We start from the raw sequence: 17,338 nt of genomic DNA, 5'->3' as shown, positions 1-17,338 counted from the left end.
GACTCACATTTTTCTTCAGTCATACCTTCATTTCTCTAAAACTGCATTTCTCTGCCACTGCTCCTTTGTAACCCAAACATACATACTTTGTCCCACACATTGCAGTATTGTCCAAATCCTCCTGTTTTAACCAACACTTTAAACAACTTTGTCCTTTCTCTTTGCTTTTTATGCTCTTTCAGTTCATTTGCATCCTAATTTATGAGCACTCTCCTGCCTTCCCAAAGGCTATGCAGTTTCCAATTTTTCCATAAAAAGTACAACAGCTAGAACTTCATCATTGCTTCTTGTTTGTTCTATATCATTTTTGTCTCCTGTTCTCCCTTTCTCCCTGCCCCGTCTGAATTTCTATGCTACTGCAGAATTTCTTATTTCTGTCAAAAGTCCTTCACAATGTTGTCACTGTCTTGATCAAACTCATCTATTAACAGTATTTTTAATATTACTCTGAACCATCTGTTTATGTCTTACATTCTCTTTCAGGGTTTTTTCTTCTCCTTTGCCATGCACAGGCCATTTACATTAAGCTGCAGGGAAATAGTTTTCTTCCAGTTCCTCAGTATCTGCTTATGTTTGATTTGTGAGGGAAACTGTAAAACTTCTAGATCTTTTTAATGTTATTTTAATCAAGAGGTGTTTTTCTTCCTTTTTTTCAGTATTTAATTAGTTATTATTGTTGTCTTCTCTCCCTTGCTTTTATTATCTCACCTTGTTTTATGTAGACTTTTGTTCGTTGTAAAAAATAATTTCAGTCTAGTATTAAGAATTTTGCTAATGAAGCCTGGAACGAGCGGAAAAAAAAACTTGATAGCAGTAATTGTCTGCTTTTCTATGATCTCTGTTTTGTTGCTTTTAAAAATGAAATGGCACTGTTTGAATGATTGGAAGGTTTGACTGAACCATGTTAATCCCCTGATTAATTGTGGAGTACTACAGGTTTTTGAATGCTGTGTGAAAATTGCTTCGCAGGGATTACATAAACCAAAATAATGGAACATTGTCCCTTCTTTGAACCCTTAAATATATGTTGCCTTGTTCATTTGGGGGCACATAATAGGTAATAGATAACTAATAGATAACTAATTTTTTACAGATCATTATGATAACAAAAAATAGATTCATAGTAACTTTACAGATGCTGCATCAGCATCTTAAATATGCAGGCACAATTTGAGTTAAGCCCCTGCTGCTTCCTGACAAGAAAACAAATGGACTGGTTTCAGAGGAAACAACATTAATCTTGCTTTCATGATTTCTTTTTTATTAAAAGCCTCAGCACTCCAGTTTTGTGTGTGGTTTGTTTTTTAGACTGAATCTGGCTATGGATCAGAGTCAAGTTTACGACGCCATGGCTCCATGGTGTCTCTTGTTTCTGGAGCAAGTGGATACTCTGCGACATCCACCTCTTCGTTCAAGGTTAGTGAATAATATTTTCTTAGTATTAGTGTGTAAATAACACATGCAACTGGAAAAGAAATATCTTATGTGAAAACTTATTCACACAACTGTAGAAAAAATACAAAATATTTGGTTTACTATAAGTGTTAGAAATTCGTCATATGATAAATAGATCATACAGGAAGCTCTTTCATGCCTCTGTGCAGTTGTCCCTTTTAAACTGTGGTGTCATCTTCCAATGGCAAGAAAATCAAGCCTGCGGGAGCAATTATTAACCTTTCCTAGTTTACTCCTCAGAATATCAGGGCCTCTAAGAATGAATGCTGATTCTGTGACTTAATAAATTTGATTAATACTGATAGACAGATGATGGCTTTCCTTGTCTTATGCATATAAATATTTAACATATGAACTTGGATGGGCTGTACTTCTGGGAAGAGGAGCAACACAAGAAAAGGGAGTAAGGATTGGAACAAATATCTTAAACTAGAGCTGACTGTTTTCAGGCAAATAGGCATAAAGTTGGTAGCATGCAAGATTGCATTTTTAATAAGCCTTTGAATGCTCTAAAGTAGCAGATGCAGTCAAGACGAAAAATTGCGACCAGTGAACAAAATGAGTAAGGAACACTTGTATACAGTGTCTTACCTCCTTCTAACACTAACAGTATTTCATAGCTGCTGATACATAAAATGTCCTTAGTGTACTGGAATTTGTTCTTCATAGCTGCAGAAGTCCACCTTTTATTTATGCATTGAACTATTCCTGAGTTTGTAGAAGTGTTTCAGGCTTTTTTCTCTTGTATTTTCAGAAGGGTCATAGCTTACGTGAGAAACTTGCAGAAATGGAAACCTTTAGAGACATCTTGTGTAGACAAGTCGATACTTTACAGAAGTACTTTGATGCCTGTGCAGATGCGGTTTCCAAAGATGAACTGGAGAGGGATAAAGGTAAAATTGTAACTGAAAACTATTATCTCTGTAGAATGTAGCTTTTTATGCAGTAGCAGCCCTCAAAATAGTTACTATAGCACTTGATGCCATATAAATAAAATAATGTATCTTACATTTACTCTTTAGTATAGGGATCAATCTTAGATATTTCTGCCTAAATAGTGTTAACTATTTTCACTTCAGAAGTTGGATTCCCATAAAAATCTGCTTAATTTTAATATTAAGCTGTAGCTGTCAACTGTAGCAAAGAAATGCTCTTTTAAGCATTCGATGTTATAGAACAATAATTGTTTAGCCTCATAAGATAAATTCAAGTTAGTTTATCGCCATGTCTCTTACCTGTTATTTTGAAAAGCCAATAGGATATTAGTTTCATTAGCAGCAATACTTTATTTTAAAAAGGCAAAGGTGCTGCTGTAATGAATGCTCCTAAGATGTATTGGCTGGCACTAAGTGCACACTGGAGGCCCTAGTAGACTTGGGTGTGGATGCCTACATGTATCTGAATTGCTCTTCTCATAGCACAGCTTGTTCTTGTATCCATGCATTTATATTCATCCCTGAGTTTGTTCTGGCAGCCTGAAACTTTTGGTAGTAAGAAAACAGTAGACAAGTACAATTCCATGTCTATGCAGACTTTCTAGTGTAGAAGGGTAGATAGTTGCTGAATTGTGGCTCCCTGCTTATCCAGTTGTAACACCAGAATAATGTTGTTCTTACCATAGAATCAAGTGCTAAGCTTCAACACTGAGCAAATGTTAGTCTCCTGATGGTTTCTGATAGTAATGTTGATGGTGGTCAAAAAAAAAAAGGGGGGGGGGTGGGGGTGGTTCATGACTGTTTTTATAGGAAAAAAATCTTAAATGCTGCTTAGCCGTGAAGATGCTCTTAATCCTTTCTTGCACACTAAAGAATTGGAAAAGCTTTCTCACTCCCATAACACACTCTTTCTCTAATTTAGTGGTGGAGGATGATGAAGATGATTTCCCTACAATGCGTTCTGATGGGGATTTTTTACATAATAGTAACAGCAGTAAGGAAAAATGTAAGTGTCCCAACTTTTTCACTGAAAATTCATATGAATGGTATGATAAGCCTGATACAGGATGGATATTTATGCTCTTTTCTAAGAAGATGGCAAGAACAGTTATTTAAATGTATGCGACAGGAAGTTCTTATTCATGTTATCATTCATTTGCTGCTTTTCATGATTCTCTGAGGTATTCTTAATTCACAAAAGTATTGATGCAAGCTTGTCAAGCTGGAATTTCCTATTCTGTGTCCAAAGCCATTTTCACTACAAAATTCTGTTGAAACAGCTGCATCATTCAGACAGTGGGAACTGAGATTTGTAATAGGTAATTGCAGTTTTTTCTTGCAAGTGTTACCTGCTTTAACAGGAGTGTGGTGGAGCACAATGCTTTTCCAGTTAGGTATGTCCCAGTATGGATTTTCCAAGTTCTATGGCTATGTAATAGTTAAGTCAACGCTGTTACTGATTCTCACTCATGATTATTTTAGCACTTTTTTGCTGTTATTTTCCGTTGTTATGATGAACAGAATTCTGATTTTTATTCTTGCCTTAAATGCTCTAGTTATTGCACTCACTGCATCCATGCAGTAAATGTGAAGAACTCATGCAAGTCTTGCTGTTCTAGAAATCTCATACTTCTGGCCTGGCAGAAGTTGTGTATGCATTTAAAATATATTTGCGTTCTTCTTAGACTTTCTCTTGTTTCCTGACTGAAATATTTTAGTGTTTACATTCCCTAGATGTAGACAATTCAGTTAGTCCTAAGGTATTTCTTAGACTTTGATTCACAAAACTTTGAAGTTGCACTACTTCCAGTTTCAAATCTGATGGAATTTCCCAAAGTACTCATCAAAAGTGTTTTTAAAAATGTGAACACTTTCATCAAGAACCTGGAAAACATATGGGCAAAATAAGTATTTTCTGTTTCTTCCGTTTTCTTTTTAAATGGCTGTTGTCCCCATGTTACATCTTTCCTGGCTGTATTTAGGTGCTCTTTATAGAGTATAACCAAAACTGTTACGAGGAAAGAGAAAAGGAAATAGAAGGAGCTTTCAGGATACTTCCAGAATTCATCAAATGAGTAGATTTTTTTTCAATTATATAAAGTGTTTTCTCTACTAGAGGATTAATCCTAATGCTGATTTCAGAGGTTAAGTAGCATATCACTCTGAAGTTTTGAATAAATCTTTCTTGCCTGTTATCAGCAAAGATGAGCAAGTTTGCAACGCTCCCTGTAAGCTGGTGCACAGTTCCACTAACCCTATTGTGTACATTTTTTGAGGATTGTTAAGTCAGATCAAATACCAGAAAACTGAAAAGGCCTTCTTTAAAAAAAGTGAAGTGAGAATTTAATTTTACTGTATGATTCATTTTGCAAGAGGTGTCTTTGTCAAACTTAATTTTTGTAGGCTTATGTAGGAGTTTCAGCTTAATTTACCTTTAGAACATTTATTCATATCTGCATTTTTCTGTTGTATCTACTATATATACACATATGATACGGGGAATGTCATTAGGAAGGTCTGTATTTTTAGTACATCTGGTCATCTTTGAATATTTAAATGCAAAGTAAGTGACTTCTTTTTTTTTTTGTCACCTGTTTAACAGCAATTTGATACCGATATTCATCTTGTAAAAAGTTCTGTATCAAGTCTTTGGGAACTTACATGCTAAGAAATTGCTGTGTATTATGGGTACCTGTATATAAACTCAATTACTATAGTTCACTATAGAAAATAATTTCTGCAACCCCTTGATTTTTGCAGCACTTCTAATTCCAGTTGTTATGATTCTTGACTCCATTAAATCTACTTTCTGTCAATGATTTCTATGGAAAGGTTCATCTCCATTTTAGTTTTTATGTGCCTCAGTTTGATTTCTAAGGGCTAAATTCATTAAATATTCAATAGCTGAGTGCTGCAAAGCTTGATTAGAAATTAAAAATTAGAGTCTCTGCTCTAAAGTGGAATCATAAGTCATAAGTGATGCAGTGGGGGAAGTAGATGTCTTAGGTTGAGACAGACATGCCCATGTATTGGGCAGAAAACTACTCAGACTAACTGATAATGAAAGATATGTCTTCAATTCACCCTTTTCTAAAGCTTAGCCTCAGAGCAGCTGTTAAGATTCTTTGGTTTCTCAAACTTCAGGTTCACTTCTTGAAATCTCTGTGCAGTCCTGGAAGGGCTGGAACAATCTTTTTAACTGTAGCTCAGAAGTGGTTGTCCATTTATTCCGGAGCTGTTCTGCAGTCAGTGCTCCAGGAAGTGAGAAGCATGGGTTCAACCTCTTATTTAGCCTACTCTGGTAAGAAGGAGTGTTTAAGCCTACTGTTCAAACCACTAGCACACCAATCTAATGCTCAGATCGTTAGATTTAAGACTGACTGAAAGGACCGTATTCACCTTGTCTTTTGAAATTTGTTCTCTTCTGCACCTTCCCTGGGTGGGAGGAGAAAGTTAATGTGACTGTAGAGATTTGTTTATTATGAAGATGTTTTGGATAGGGAGCCTTTTTCTTTTCTGTGTTCTCTAGGATCTTTGAGTGAAGAGCTAGGAAGAGTACTATTAAGGTATTTAAATTTTTTGCTCACTTCCAATTAAAAAAATCTGCTAACTGAAACAATGATCATTTGTATAAAACACCAACAGGGAGTCTGGCTGATGCATATTTACCCATTAGGATCTTACATTCTAAGAATGTAGAATCTTGATAAGGGAGTGTTCCCATCCATCGGCTCAGGAAAATGAGTGTATTTGGATTTAAATTATGTAAGAGTAGGAAGAGCAGGGGAAACCTGCTTAAGGAACCTCTTTGAAGATGGAAGGTGGTTTTGTAGTGGAACTATAAAGATGGAAATGTACAGAGGCTGAAGGAGAGAAATTTGATGTAAAACACAGTGGGATTTATGCTGGAATTTTTTGCTTTGAATAGAGGATATTCACCAACACATTGCTGAATAATGGGGTTGTTCTTAGAGGAAAACCAATCATATTGATCCTACTGCTATTCACAGAAGATCAACAGCAGTAGTATTAAAATAATTTTCTGTTTCACTAGGAACTCGATTGATCAAACACATGATGTTTGGGACATCTGAGAAAGTGTTACAAACAATCTTAGGAACAAGAAGGGAAAACTTGACCTATCCTAACAGACACAGATGTGTAGGAGAGAAAGGCTAAAGAGCTATTGAAAGCTAAAGCATGATATGAAGAATCCTTTATATGAAAGGCAAGATAAAACAAATCAGAAATAAAGCAAAATGCTTAAAAGGCAGGATAATTAAAAAGAAAACACTTGGAAGATGTTGAAATTGAAGTTAAAGTAGGAGAAAAAACATCCTGCTGCTTTTTTCAGTTGGCTGCATGCAGTTTGATCACCCAGCTAGAAGAGCAGTTGCAGTGGTTAAGAACAATTTCCTATTAGCCTTTACTTTGAACCATACAGATCTCCTGATGCCAGATTTCATTTTGAAATGCTTAGTCTGTAGCTGACATGAAAAAAGGCATAAAAAAAAGAACAGGCTCTCCAAATAAATACTTCTAATGTGCTGAAGCTCAACTGTTACTGAGACGAGGCTTGATACCATCTTCTGACATGTTCCAGGACGGCAAATGTCTCCTATGATTAGGAATGAATCAGAATACTCCTATCTGTTGTAAGGAATCTCTTGAGTGACCATCTCTGCAAAGAAACAGGTGTTGCATCTTTTTGCAACAAGTTTGGGTTTGCCTGGAAGTATAATGGCTAAAATGAACTATGGACGCTTACTTTAAAACTGCAAGCTCTGCATGTATCACTGCTACTTTGAGACTAGTCATTAAAGAATGACTTAGAATATATGATGACTGAAACTGTATGGAAGTATTAATGAGCTGTAGCTGAGACCCAAAGATATCCAGGAATAAAAGCTGGCTTTTTTTCCAGGAAATGAGGCTGCCTTGATGTATCTCCCTTACAATCTAACATAGAGATTTCTGAAATTATTTTATAGTGTTGTAGCCAATGATAGTTTCTTCAGCATGTCTAGCATGTTGCATAATTAAGAGAGAAAAATCACATCTGTATGTGTAATAGCTGTGCTGGTAAACCTGCACATGAACACAGATTATTAGTATAAACTGTGTTTTTCAGTTATGAAGTAGTATGGGTGAAGCTCTTGTGTAATTTTCATTATTCTCAGTGAATCCACTGCATCGCCTCCTTGCCAGCTTATACCACTTTCAGTCTCAGCCTCCTCCGTGTTCCCTCTGCAGCTGTTAGGAGGAGGGAGAGTTGCTATGCTCATTATTGTTTCTGAAACAGATTTTTCTTTCTCTTTTCTTTTTGTCCAGCCCCCATCATCTTTACCTTTTAGGGAGTATTCTTGATTAACATGAAACAAAAAATAAGCTGTATTCTACCGTAGTATGTATGCTTATTGGGATATTTGAATTAGTGTGTAGCCTGTGATCATCTCTTTGAAAAATAGTTTGATTCCTTCTGAGAGGAGGGTGTATAAAAACTCTAGAGACTTAATCCATTGCTTGAGATCATGTGATGACTGCTTTCTGTTCCAGAAGTGTAGATACTGTGCTCTACCATTAGAGAACAGCAACTGCATTTCTCTTCCCTACAAGAACTGAACTGCTTGAAAGCTCTGCTTTGCCCTGGCAGACAGATACTGGTTAAACTTACACAAATATTTATTTGTACTTTTTAAACCATAACAGTGGCATGTTGACAAACTGACAGATTGGGGGGAAGAAGCGATATCCAGCTAGGTGATAAGTCATTAGCTTGCCCCATGGCATAGCAGGAGTTACTTTAACTTGATGGGCTCTGTCAGCTTCAACATGAGTGTTACTTCTGCTTTCTAATATTTTCTGACATTAATGTGTAGTGTTTGATTTGTTATTATGTCAACCTACATACGAGTTTCACATATAATAGGTACTTTTTTTGTCACACATTTTAAATGACTTGTTTAAATAGCCTTAGCAACAGATGGCTTGGTTGACAGCATGAAGTAGTTGTTGGAACTGCAAAACCCACAGTTCTTGATAATTCAACACATGTGATACTTTTATCTTATATCATACCTTCTTACTTTGAGGTTTTTAAATCTATAATTACCTGCCTAAAGTAACCTTGAATGTTACATTTTGGGTTTGATTGCGTTTTGAAATTGTTCCTTTCTTAATGCTGTATCAGATATGTTTTAAGGTTGCTCTGTGTTAATTAGGCCACACTTCAAGCTGTCAAACTGCTATTGTTACAAAGTATTACCACTCCCTCCACCCACATGATTTGCAGAGTAATACACCATTACAAGCAGACTTGAAATGCAGTATAGCAAGATGAAGCTGAAGGGATGTGTTTCTCCTTTTGAATCTCTTTCCTTATCCTGTGGATAGCTGAAAATTATTAGCACTTTTGATTTTTATTTTTAAATTAAGTTTCTAGCCTGTCTGTTTTCTTCAAACAGTTGTAATATAAAGCATACATGTAAAATGCTTGTTTGAGTGAAAGGCAGCTATCAGTGAATGATTCATGTTTGTTTTTAGTGTTTCCTCATGTGACACCCAAAGGAATTAATGGCATAGACTTTAAAGGAGAAGCTATAACTTTCAAGGCAACCACTGCTGGAATCCTTGCTACACTCTCTCATTGTATTGAACTCATGGTAAAACGTGAAGAAAGCTGGCAAAAAAGGCTAGATAAGGTAAGATCATTTTCCTTTACTTTTGGGGAAAAAAAAGTTTCTTTAGCATGAAATTGAAATTTCAAATGAGCTGTTAACTTTTTTTATTCCAGGAATTGCTTTTATTTTTATGTACAGCATTTATTAATTTTAGATTCTTTCAGTATTACTCCTATAAAACATTAAAGCCTCATCCTGATTGGTGATACAGTAACATTATTCATCAGTCTTTCTCTTCCCAGCCCTTGTTCAGATAGTAGTCCTATATTTTTTATATTTATAGAGAACCTGATAGTATTCCAGAGCAGCAAGTATATTGCTTGCAGCCTTCTGAAAGAGACCTAATTATCCATGCTTGCAAAATGATGTGCAAATCTCTGAAATGTTTTAATTGTGGTAAAGAGATGGTGACAATACTGAGGAGAACAACCAGTTCTAACTTCAAATGTCTCTTTAAGATACCATTATTTCACTTTCCTTTAGGAGATTGAAGAGATTAAATCATATTTTATAGTAATCGGTTAAATTTTTTAGGCATGTGGTATTAGAATATCTGTTATTCTAATGGCAGTGATAGTTCATGCTAAGCCTACTCAACCACTATAGCAACTTGAAAGGAGCAGTGTCTTTTCTCATGAGATGTGCTGGAGGCATGGCTAGGTTGTACTTCAGGCTTTGATTTCTAGAATCCTGCCATCACTGACTGGTGTCCTGTGCAGTCATTTAGCTGTCGTCTCTTGTTTTTCATTTAATGTGTTTCCCTGTGGTGCATATCACACATCAAAACTTATACCACTAAAACATATGGAGTACGATTCAAAGAATGAATGAATTCAGACAAAATACATCTGTGTTTGAATCCTTGCCCCTGTCTCCTGGTCATTTTTGTCCATATGTCAAAGGCCTGGCCCTGTCTAACTGTATTGCGACTTCTGTCAACATTTAATTTGTTACTGCTTCATCAAAGTAGTTAAAGGACTTACTGTAGATCCAAGATTTGAAGCTTGTTCATAGGATCATAAGGTAATTCAGGTTGGACTAGAGACCTCAAGAGGTCTCTCTCTTTCAAACCTTCTGCTTAAAGGAAGGACAGTTTGAGATCAGACAAGATTGCTCAGGACTTTATCAAGTCTGGTTTCAGGCCTCCAAGGCCAGAGACTGCACATCTTTTCTGGGCAGCCTGTTGTGCTGTGCAACTGTTGCTATAGTGGAAAAGTTTTTCCTTATATCCAGTTGGAGTAACTCTTATTCTAGTATCTGCCTATTATTTTTCATGCTTCAACTGTAGACTGCTCTGAAGAGTCTGTATCAGTTTCTTTATTACTTTCTTGGAGGTATTGGAAGGCTACTACGAGGTCCCCCCAGAAAAGCCTTCTCTTCTCCAGGCTGAGCAAACACAGTTCACTCTTGTTGATCAGACTTGGCTTAGAGCATGGACAAAGTGAATTTTTCTTGTCCCTAGGTTAGTATATGTTACTACAGAACAATATGTTAATACAGAATGTCAATTCATTTAGATTAGTTATTTGTCATTCTTCTCTTCTTCTTTGGACTATTTTTAAAGCACTTGTTTTCAGCTGCAAGTGGTTAACAAGTTCAAACCTAAATTTCACTTCGGGTCTCATGTGACTGATACCTCATACAGCATGAGTAAATGCATTTTAAAGGAAGGTCACAAGCTTATTTGGACTTGTTTTTCCAGAAATTAAAATAGCAAAAGCTTCTAAAACTTTGGAGGTTTTAAGTTTCTCTGCTTTGGTAGACTTGCAACTTTGTTAAAGTCACATTTGTCAATGAAATTTTCTGGGGTTTACAGCACTCTCAATGTACTTTAATTCTAATACACAAAACACTTTAATTTTAATATAAAATAATTACTTTTTATATGTATTCCTCTAACTCCTAGCCTTTTGGAAGAGGATATTTTCATTGAATTAAATAATGCAGAATTGTGGTGGACTAGCCTTGGCTAATAGCCAAATGCCCACCCAGCTGCTAACCACCCATCCAGCAGGATTAGGGGAAAAAATAGGATGAGAAAGCTCATGGGTCAAGAGACAGGGAGATTGCTTATGGGTTCTTGTCATGGCAGAATGTTCTTGACTTGGGGAAAATCAATTTGTTGCTGATCTAAAATAGACCAAGTTAATGGGAAACAAAAACCCAAACACTAAAACAGCTTTCCTCCCCATAGCCCAAGCTCAACTTCACTCCCTCACTGTAGGCCCCTCTACCCACTGCTTGCGAGGCCCAAGCAGTGTGGGGTGAGGAATGGGGGGGTTGCAGTGAGTCCAAAACACTCAATCTCTACCACTCCTTCCTCCTCACACTTTTTCCCTGTTCCAGCACAGGTCTTCTCCATGGGTGGCAGTCCTCTGGGAAAAATCTGCTCCAGTGTGGGTCCTCCAGGGGACACAGTTCCTTCAGGAAATGGTCCTCTGCTCTGGCATGTGGTCCTCCATGGGTTGCAGTGTGGATTTGTTCTCTGCCCTGGAGCTGCTGCTCCTCCTCTTCTGGCTTTGGCATCTCCACTGTTGTTTCTCACTTCTTATTTCCCTTTCCTCTTTCCCTGGGATGTTTTTTGCTCTTAAATACATTCTCAGAGAAGTGCCACACACATGGTGGATGGGCTCAGCTCTGTCCTGCAGTGGGGTCTGTTTTGGAGCTGGCTAGAGCCACCTGTGTTTAACATGGGGCAGCCCCTGGCCTCCTCCCACAAAGGCTACCCCTGCAGTCAGTCCTCCATGACCAACACCCTGACACCTACACCCTTAAAGACAGCAGTTGACTGTGTTCAGACCTCTGCTAACACTACTCCACTTCAGCTGTAGTTTTTTGAGCTTTTGTTTTTCTTTTATCTTGTTTTAGTGGTTAAACATGGCTTTATTAAGAGTATCTTCTATATAACTATGGGCCTGAGAAAAAAACATTGCTCTGTCATCTGATAAATATATGTGGGAGGAGAATGGTGTTGATCTTTGTACTTTTGGCTTTCTTAGATGTGTCAACTGCTCTGAAAAGGAAGTAAATACTGTGAGATGATAAAGTTCAGAATACCTTCTCTAAGAGAGATTGGAGGGGAAAATTACATGAAATTGGGCAGCTCTTTGTGTTCTAGCTGGGAGGGGTTTAGAGCTTTTTTAAGTCTATCCAGTGCCTGTAAAAAACCATCTAGCAGAGTTGAAAGGGGCAGCATCAAGTTTGTCCTTTGTGTGTCAGCAGATTTATGCCGCTGGCTCTGTATTGTTGCAGGTTTGTCACAGGAAGAATAAGATCTCTGTCAGTAGCTAAAATCAATGAGTGTTTTACAAGTAGTATAAGTACCACTGTAATACAGCTCATGCTCCTTTCCTATCCAGCCTCCTCACTCCACTAGCTTCAGAACTACTTTAACTTAACAGCAACACACAAAGGTGATTAGTAAAAGTCCCTCTACCTCACAAAATTATACAACCTTGATCTTGTAGAGGGCTAGCTTAACCTAAAGATGCAGGATAGATTTGTCTGCTGAACTTGAAGCAAATATGTTTCAAAATTATAGCTGTCCTAAAAAATTTCTCGTATTAAAAAAGCTCAATTTCAGTAGAGTTTGAATCTGGAGGTAACTACAGTTTGACTAGAGATGAGTACGGTGTTATATAGTGAGTATCTTTATAATCCCCCCTTTTTTAATAAAATAAAGGGGCTTAAGTTAACATTCTGAAGGTTGGAAACAATTTCTAAACCTTTGAAAACAAGAAATTATTATAAAAACATGTTTTAATTTTTAAGGAGACTGATATAATGCACTTAATGATTGTAATTTTAGAATTCTATATTTAGTTTTCTTTCTGCTACCAAAACAGGCAGATGGCCAGAATAAAATTGATACAAAAACATGTATTATCTAAAGGTAATTGTAGTTACAGCTTTGCTTTCAACCTTTTCTCCTTAGCTGTTAAGATCTTGAGCTTGACTTTTTATTTTTCCAGTGGAGTATATTTTTCAGTATAAGCCTCTTGAATGTATTTTAAAATAGACTTTTCTTAAAATGGATAAACAAGGAAAGGTTTTAATCTCTAGTATTTGGTCCATTGTTTTATTTGCAACAAAATCCTTGTGATGATGCTTTTTATGTTGTCTTGACTACAGCAACATTTTTCTCTTCTTGTTTCCTTTGGTCTTACTAATTGTTGTTAATGAGCAAACTTATCTTCTGAACATTAAAATTTACCTTAGGATTAACATGTTTAGGTAGCTTATTTTGCTCACCTTTGACAATTGTAACTTAAATGTCTCATTGAATTTTACAGAGTTTTAATACACCAGTAATTTTTCTGCTGTGCCGTCAAACAGTTTCCCAATTTCTGCCTTATTTAATGTTGTTGCCAAGAGAAGCTGGCAGATTTGGAGAGCTGTCTTTTGACACATGTGAATTACCACTAATTTGCAGATTGAAGTACAGAAAGTGTGGTGATTTGGGGCGAGTGGGAGGAGTTGTTTTGCGGTTTTGTTTTGTTTTCATTCCAAGTGTTCTGGTAAAACTTCTGTTTTTTCTCTCAATGACTTATACTCAAGTCATGCTTTATGCATCTTCAGGACTCTCCGATTACTTTCAAAAAAGATAAACTTGCAAAATTTTGTGAAACAAAAGTGTTAGCAGCTATTGCCTCTTTGCGATTGTTTCAGGAGGGAAAAGCCTGTGTTCACAGATGAAGACAATAGTCTCTTCATTTAAGTGCTGCTTTTTTTCCGAAGAATTTTCCTGTGGAAAACTGTACTACTTTGTTTTACATCAAAACTGTTGCTTTACTTTTCAAACTTTTCTTTAGAAACTGGAAAATGTGTTCCAGACTGAATGTTACCACCAAATTCCCCGTTGATAAACTCAGCCTTTCAGTATTGCTTAAGGATTTTCCACTGAATCTGTAAAGTTCAAAGTGGGTCGCTGAATAATTGTACTCATATCTGCAAGAAGTAGTGTGTGGTGTCCTGTTGTCACCTGTAAGACTTTCTTCCACCTGAAGTGATTCTGAAAGGGGACAGAGAAACATCTTGTGTATTAAAGCTGAATTCTGCAAGAATTTTAGAAGTATTTGTAGCTTTTTCACTGGGAATACCTGGCAGTACATAGAATTTGCAGAGGAAGTATTAGACTTAATCTGATTCTGGCATTACTACTCTTCTAGTCAAAATACAATGATACAGACATCAGTGGCTCTAGTACAGTCACACACCTTATTATGGGAGAACGATGTTGAGTTGTTAGTCTCTGCATGGAGTTTACAATGAGTCATGATGATCCTATGCCAGCTAATTATAGTTACAAACTTACATGCTGTGACTTATTAGTATCTCACCACATTCAACAAGTTAGCTTTTTACCAACCTTACTTTTCACCCTTTGTTATCACTGCCCAAGCATCTGTGTCACGGAGGTTTATATAAGCTGTCAGTCAGATACAAAGTCTGACCCTCAGTGAACCATGAGTAGCTATGCTTAAACTAGATAACAGTTTTTGCTCGCTGATCTACCTTCTTCCACATGACTGAAAGAAGGTATCCTCAAGGTAGCTAGCTCCCCAAGCTTTGTATTATACATGCATGTATATCGTCACATATAGTGCATACATGCAAATAAATTCAGAAAATCAGCAGCTTTGCAGTTGTTACTTGGAAAAAGCTACACTGGTCATTCCATTTATTGGCATGTTGACTGTTATATCAATTCATTCTTACTGCATCAAATGATCATGTAATTTTACAGGAGATAGAGAAAAGGAGAAGAATTGAAGAAGCATACAAAAATGCTGTGACAGAACTGAAGAAAAAGTCCCACTTTGGAGGGCCGGACTATGAGGTACAAATTCTGCTTCTGAAATTTTTAAAAATGCTATGACCTTAAAAGATTAGTTTGTTCCTCAAAATGGGGAAAGGGGTGTGTGTAAATCAAGGTCTTTGGCTTCTGCAAGTGTGGTCATGCTCCTTTTATTCTACCTTGGAAAATGAAACTGTATGAAGAATGTCAGTCCTTAATGTTTTGAGAATGGAAGTCTGTCTTCACCTCAGGCTTCCATGTTCTGCTTTTGTCTAAAGCATTTTGCTTACAGATATTTCTGCTGGTTTTTGATTATTTTTCTTGCACATTTGAAATTGCTTTTATGCAATGGTTTTCTACTTTCCTGTTCTAATGGTTTAGCTGTGTAGATATGTAAAGCAAATATGAAAACCCTCACTGCAGAGGCAGTCCTAGAATCTGAAATTTAACTTGAATTGATTTTTAACTTGTCACTGCCACTTGAAATTTCATGTTGACAAATACAGTGATTTTAGGTTCCTTTCATCTGTTAAGTTGCATATTTCAGCAGCTTCCTTCTCAGTGAGGTATTTAGTCAAGGTCTAAGATGCTTAAACCACCTTGTGAAGAATAATGTAAGCTAATGCGCCTATAATGCAGTTTGCATAATTTTTAAAGAACTTGACCCTTTCATGTACATTAAACAAACATATTCCTACTTACAAGTCATAGTCTGAGAAACAGTACTAATACGTTGAAATATTAAAAAGATACTTGAGCTTAGGTTCTTCATTGTGACTGAGGTATACACTGCAAAATAAAAAGATGGATAGGAAGTTGGACTTTGTCTACCTGGTTATAAACCCAGCTGCTTCTCCCAGCTATCCCTGTTGTAGTTTTTTGAAATTGGCTGGACCAGCTTGTTTTACAATACAGTAAAAACAGTAAATCTAATTTCTGAAATTACCATTTTACTTAGACTCAAGTTTTAATAGTTGACTCAACTCTACCTGCTGTTATAACAGTGTTAAACTGTTCTTTCCAAGAATTTTCAGTAGAGATTCCCATAATTTTGTCTTCTCTTGTTAAGTTTTGAGCACATATCTGAAATCTGCCCTAAGGCACTGGAATACTTGGAAGGAGTCTAACTACACAATTATGTCAGTGTGCTTTACTGACACACTGTAAACACTTTTAAGGTGTATGTTAATTAAAACCTACATCTGATGTCAGTGTATTGACACTGTTACTCAGTTTCCTGGTTTTTTTCTTTATACAAATATCCCTAAATTGTAGTAGAGGGAGTGATTTCCTTTAACAGGTAGGGTTTTCAGAGGAATTGTAATCTAAGAATATTGGTGAAAAAATTTGAGTTCTATAGAAGACATTTGCTTCCATCAGTTATATGCATAACATATAAATACATATTTCTAATATTAAACTGAAGTGGAACTCTCATGTCTCCAAAATTTTGAACTAGTTTTGTTTCTTATGCTCTAGGAAGGTCCCAATAGTCTGATTAATGAAGAAGAATTCTTTGATGCTGTTGAAGCTGCTCTTGATAGACAGGATAAAATGGAAGAACAGGTATTGATACTTGAAAAATGTCTTAATGATGGGCACTTCATGGGAGACTTCTGTGACTTAAACTCAGTCCTGGGGGGCATCTCCTGAAGCTCTAGATATTTTATTCTGACACTGAGAGGAATTCACGTAATATTTTTAAAGTTAAATGTTGGGTGCTTAACGCTAAATTTGAGAAACTGACTTCACAGCTTATACAGAAGAGGATAGTATAAGTGTTAAACTGATTGAATGTCTTCAGTTTCTAATTCCTAAATAAGTGTCCTGTATAAAACTTACCTTTGTATTATAGGTGATGTCCTGTGCAAATAGGAATATCAAACACTGCAGCTATTTCTCAAAACCTAATTATTGCTCTGAATTTTCTTTTGACTCTACCAGTATGTGAAATAGGAAAGATGTAGTTCTGTTGGTGTTTGTTTTTATTTAAAATTTCTGTAGCCTCTGGCTATTTCTCTAACTCATTTCTTGAATACACTTCAGTGACAAGGATCAAAAAGGGACAAGATGAGTGAGAGGAAATTTATAGAATATGAGAACGTATAGCAGTGTATAAAATAAGAGGGAATAACAAAGTGGTGCATCCTTTGTCTTAAGTGTTTAGGCTTATGAATATAGTGAATACAATGATTACGTTAAGAATTAGAAGACTTTCTAGTGGACATATAGTACCCAACAGAGTTTACCTATGTTGGGGTCTCTTAGTGGAGAGTAAAAGTTCTGAGTGACTGTTGTACTACTACATGGATCCTTGTCATGGTTTAACCTCAGCCAGCAACTAAGCACCACACAGCTGCTTGCTTGCTCCTCCCCCCTCCCAAACATGTGGGTTGAGATAAAAACAGTTTAATAACTAAACTAAACTAAAATACTAAATAACTAAATAAAATAAAATAACTAAAATACTA

General features: G+C 36.4%; 1 protein-coding gene across 5 annotated transcripts in view; it reads left to right on the top strand.

The window, feature by feature from the left end:
• Positions 1 to 17,338, top strand: part of COL4A3BP (collagen, type IV, alpha 3 (Goodpasture antigen) binding protein) — a 74,637-nt gene that overhangs the window by 42,619 nt on the left and 14,680 nt on the right. For all 5 annotated transcript variants that reach the window (XM_010582823.1, XM_010582827.1, XM_010582826.1 and 2 more), the window contains exons 4-9: positions 1,309 to 1,416; positions 2,210 to 2,348; positions 3,313 to 3,396; positions 8,934 to 9,091; positions 14,817 to 14,909; positions 16,347 to 16,433. In XM_010582823.1, coding sequence (XP_010581125.1) covers positions 1,309 to 1,416; positions 2,210 to 2,348; positions 3,313 to 3,396; positions 8,934 to 9,091; positions 14,817 to 14,909; positions 16,347 to 16,433 — 669 coding nt within the window. The remainder of the gene's footprint in view (positions 1 to 1,308; positions 1,417 to 2,209; positions 2,349 to 3,312; positions 3,397 to 8,933; positions 9,092 to 14,816; positions 14,910 to 16,346; positions 16,434 to 17,338) is intronic.

Source organism: Haliaeetus leucocephalus, unplaced genomic scaffold (assembly GCF_000737465.1).
Source record: "Haliaeetus leucocephalus isolate CR32 unplaced genomic scaffold, Haliaeetus_leucocephalus-4.0 Scaffold849, whole genome shotgun sequence".
NCBI lineage: Eukaryota > Metazoa > Chordata > Aves > Accipitriformes > Accipitridae > Haliaeetus > Haliaeetus leucocephalus.
This window is presented reverse-complemented; position numbering and strand designations above follow the sequence as displayed.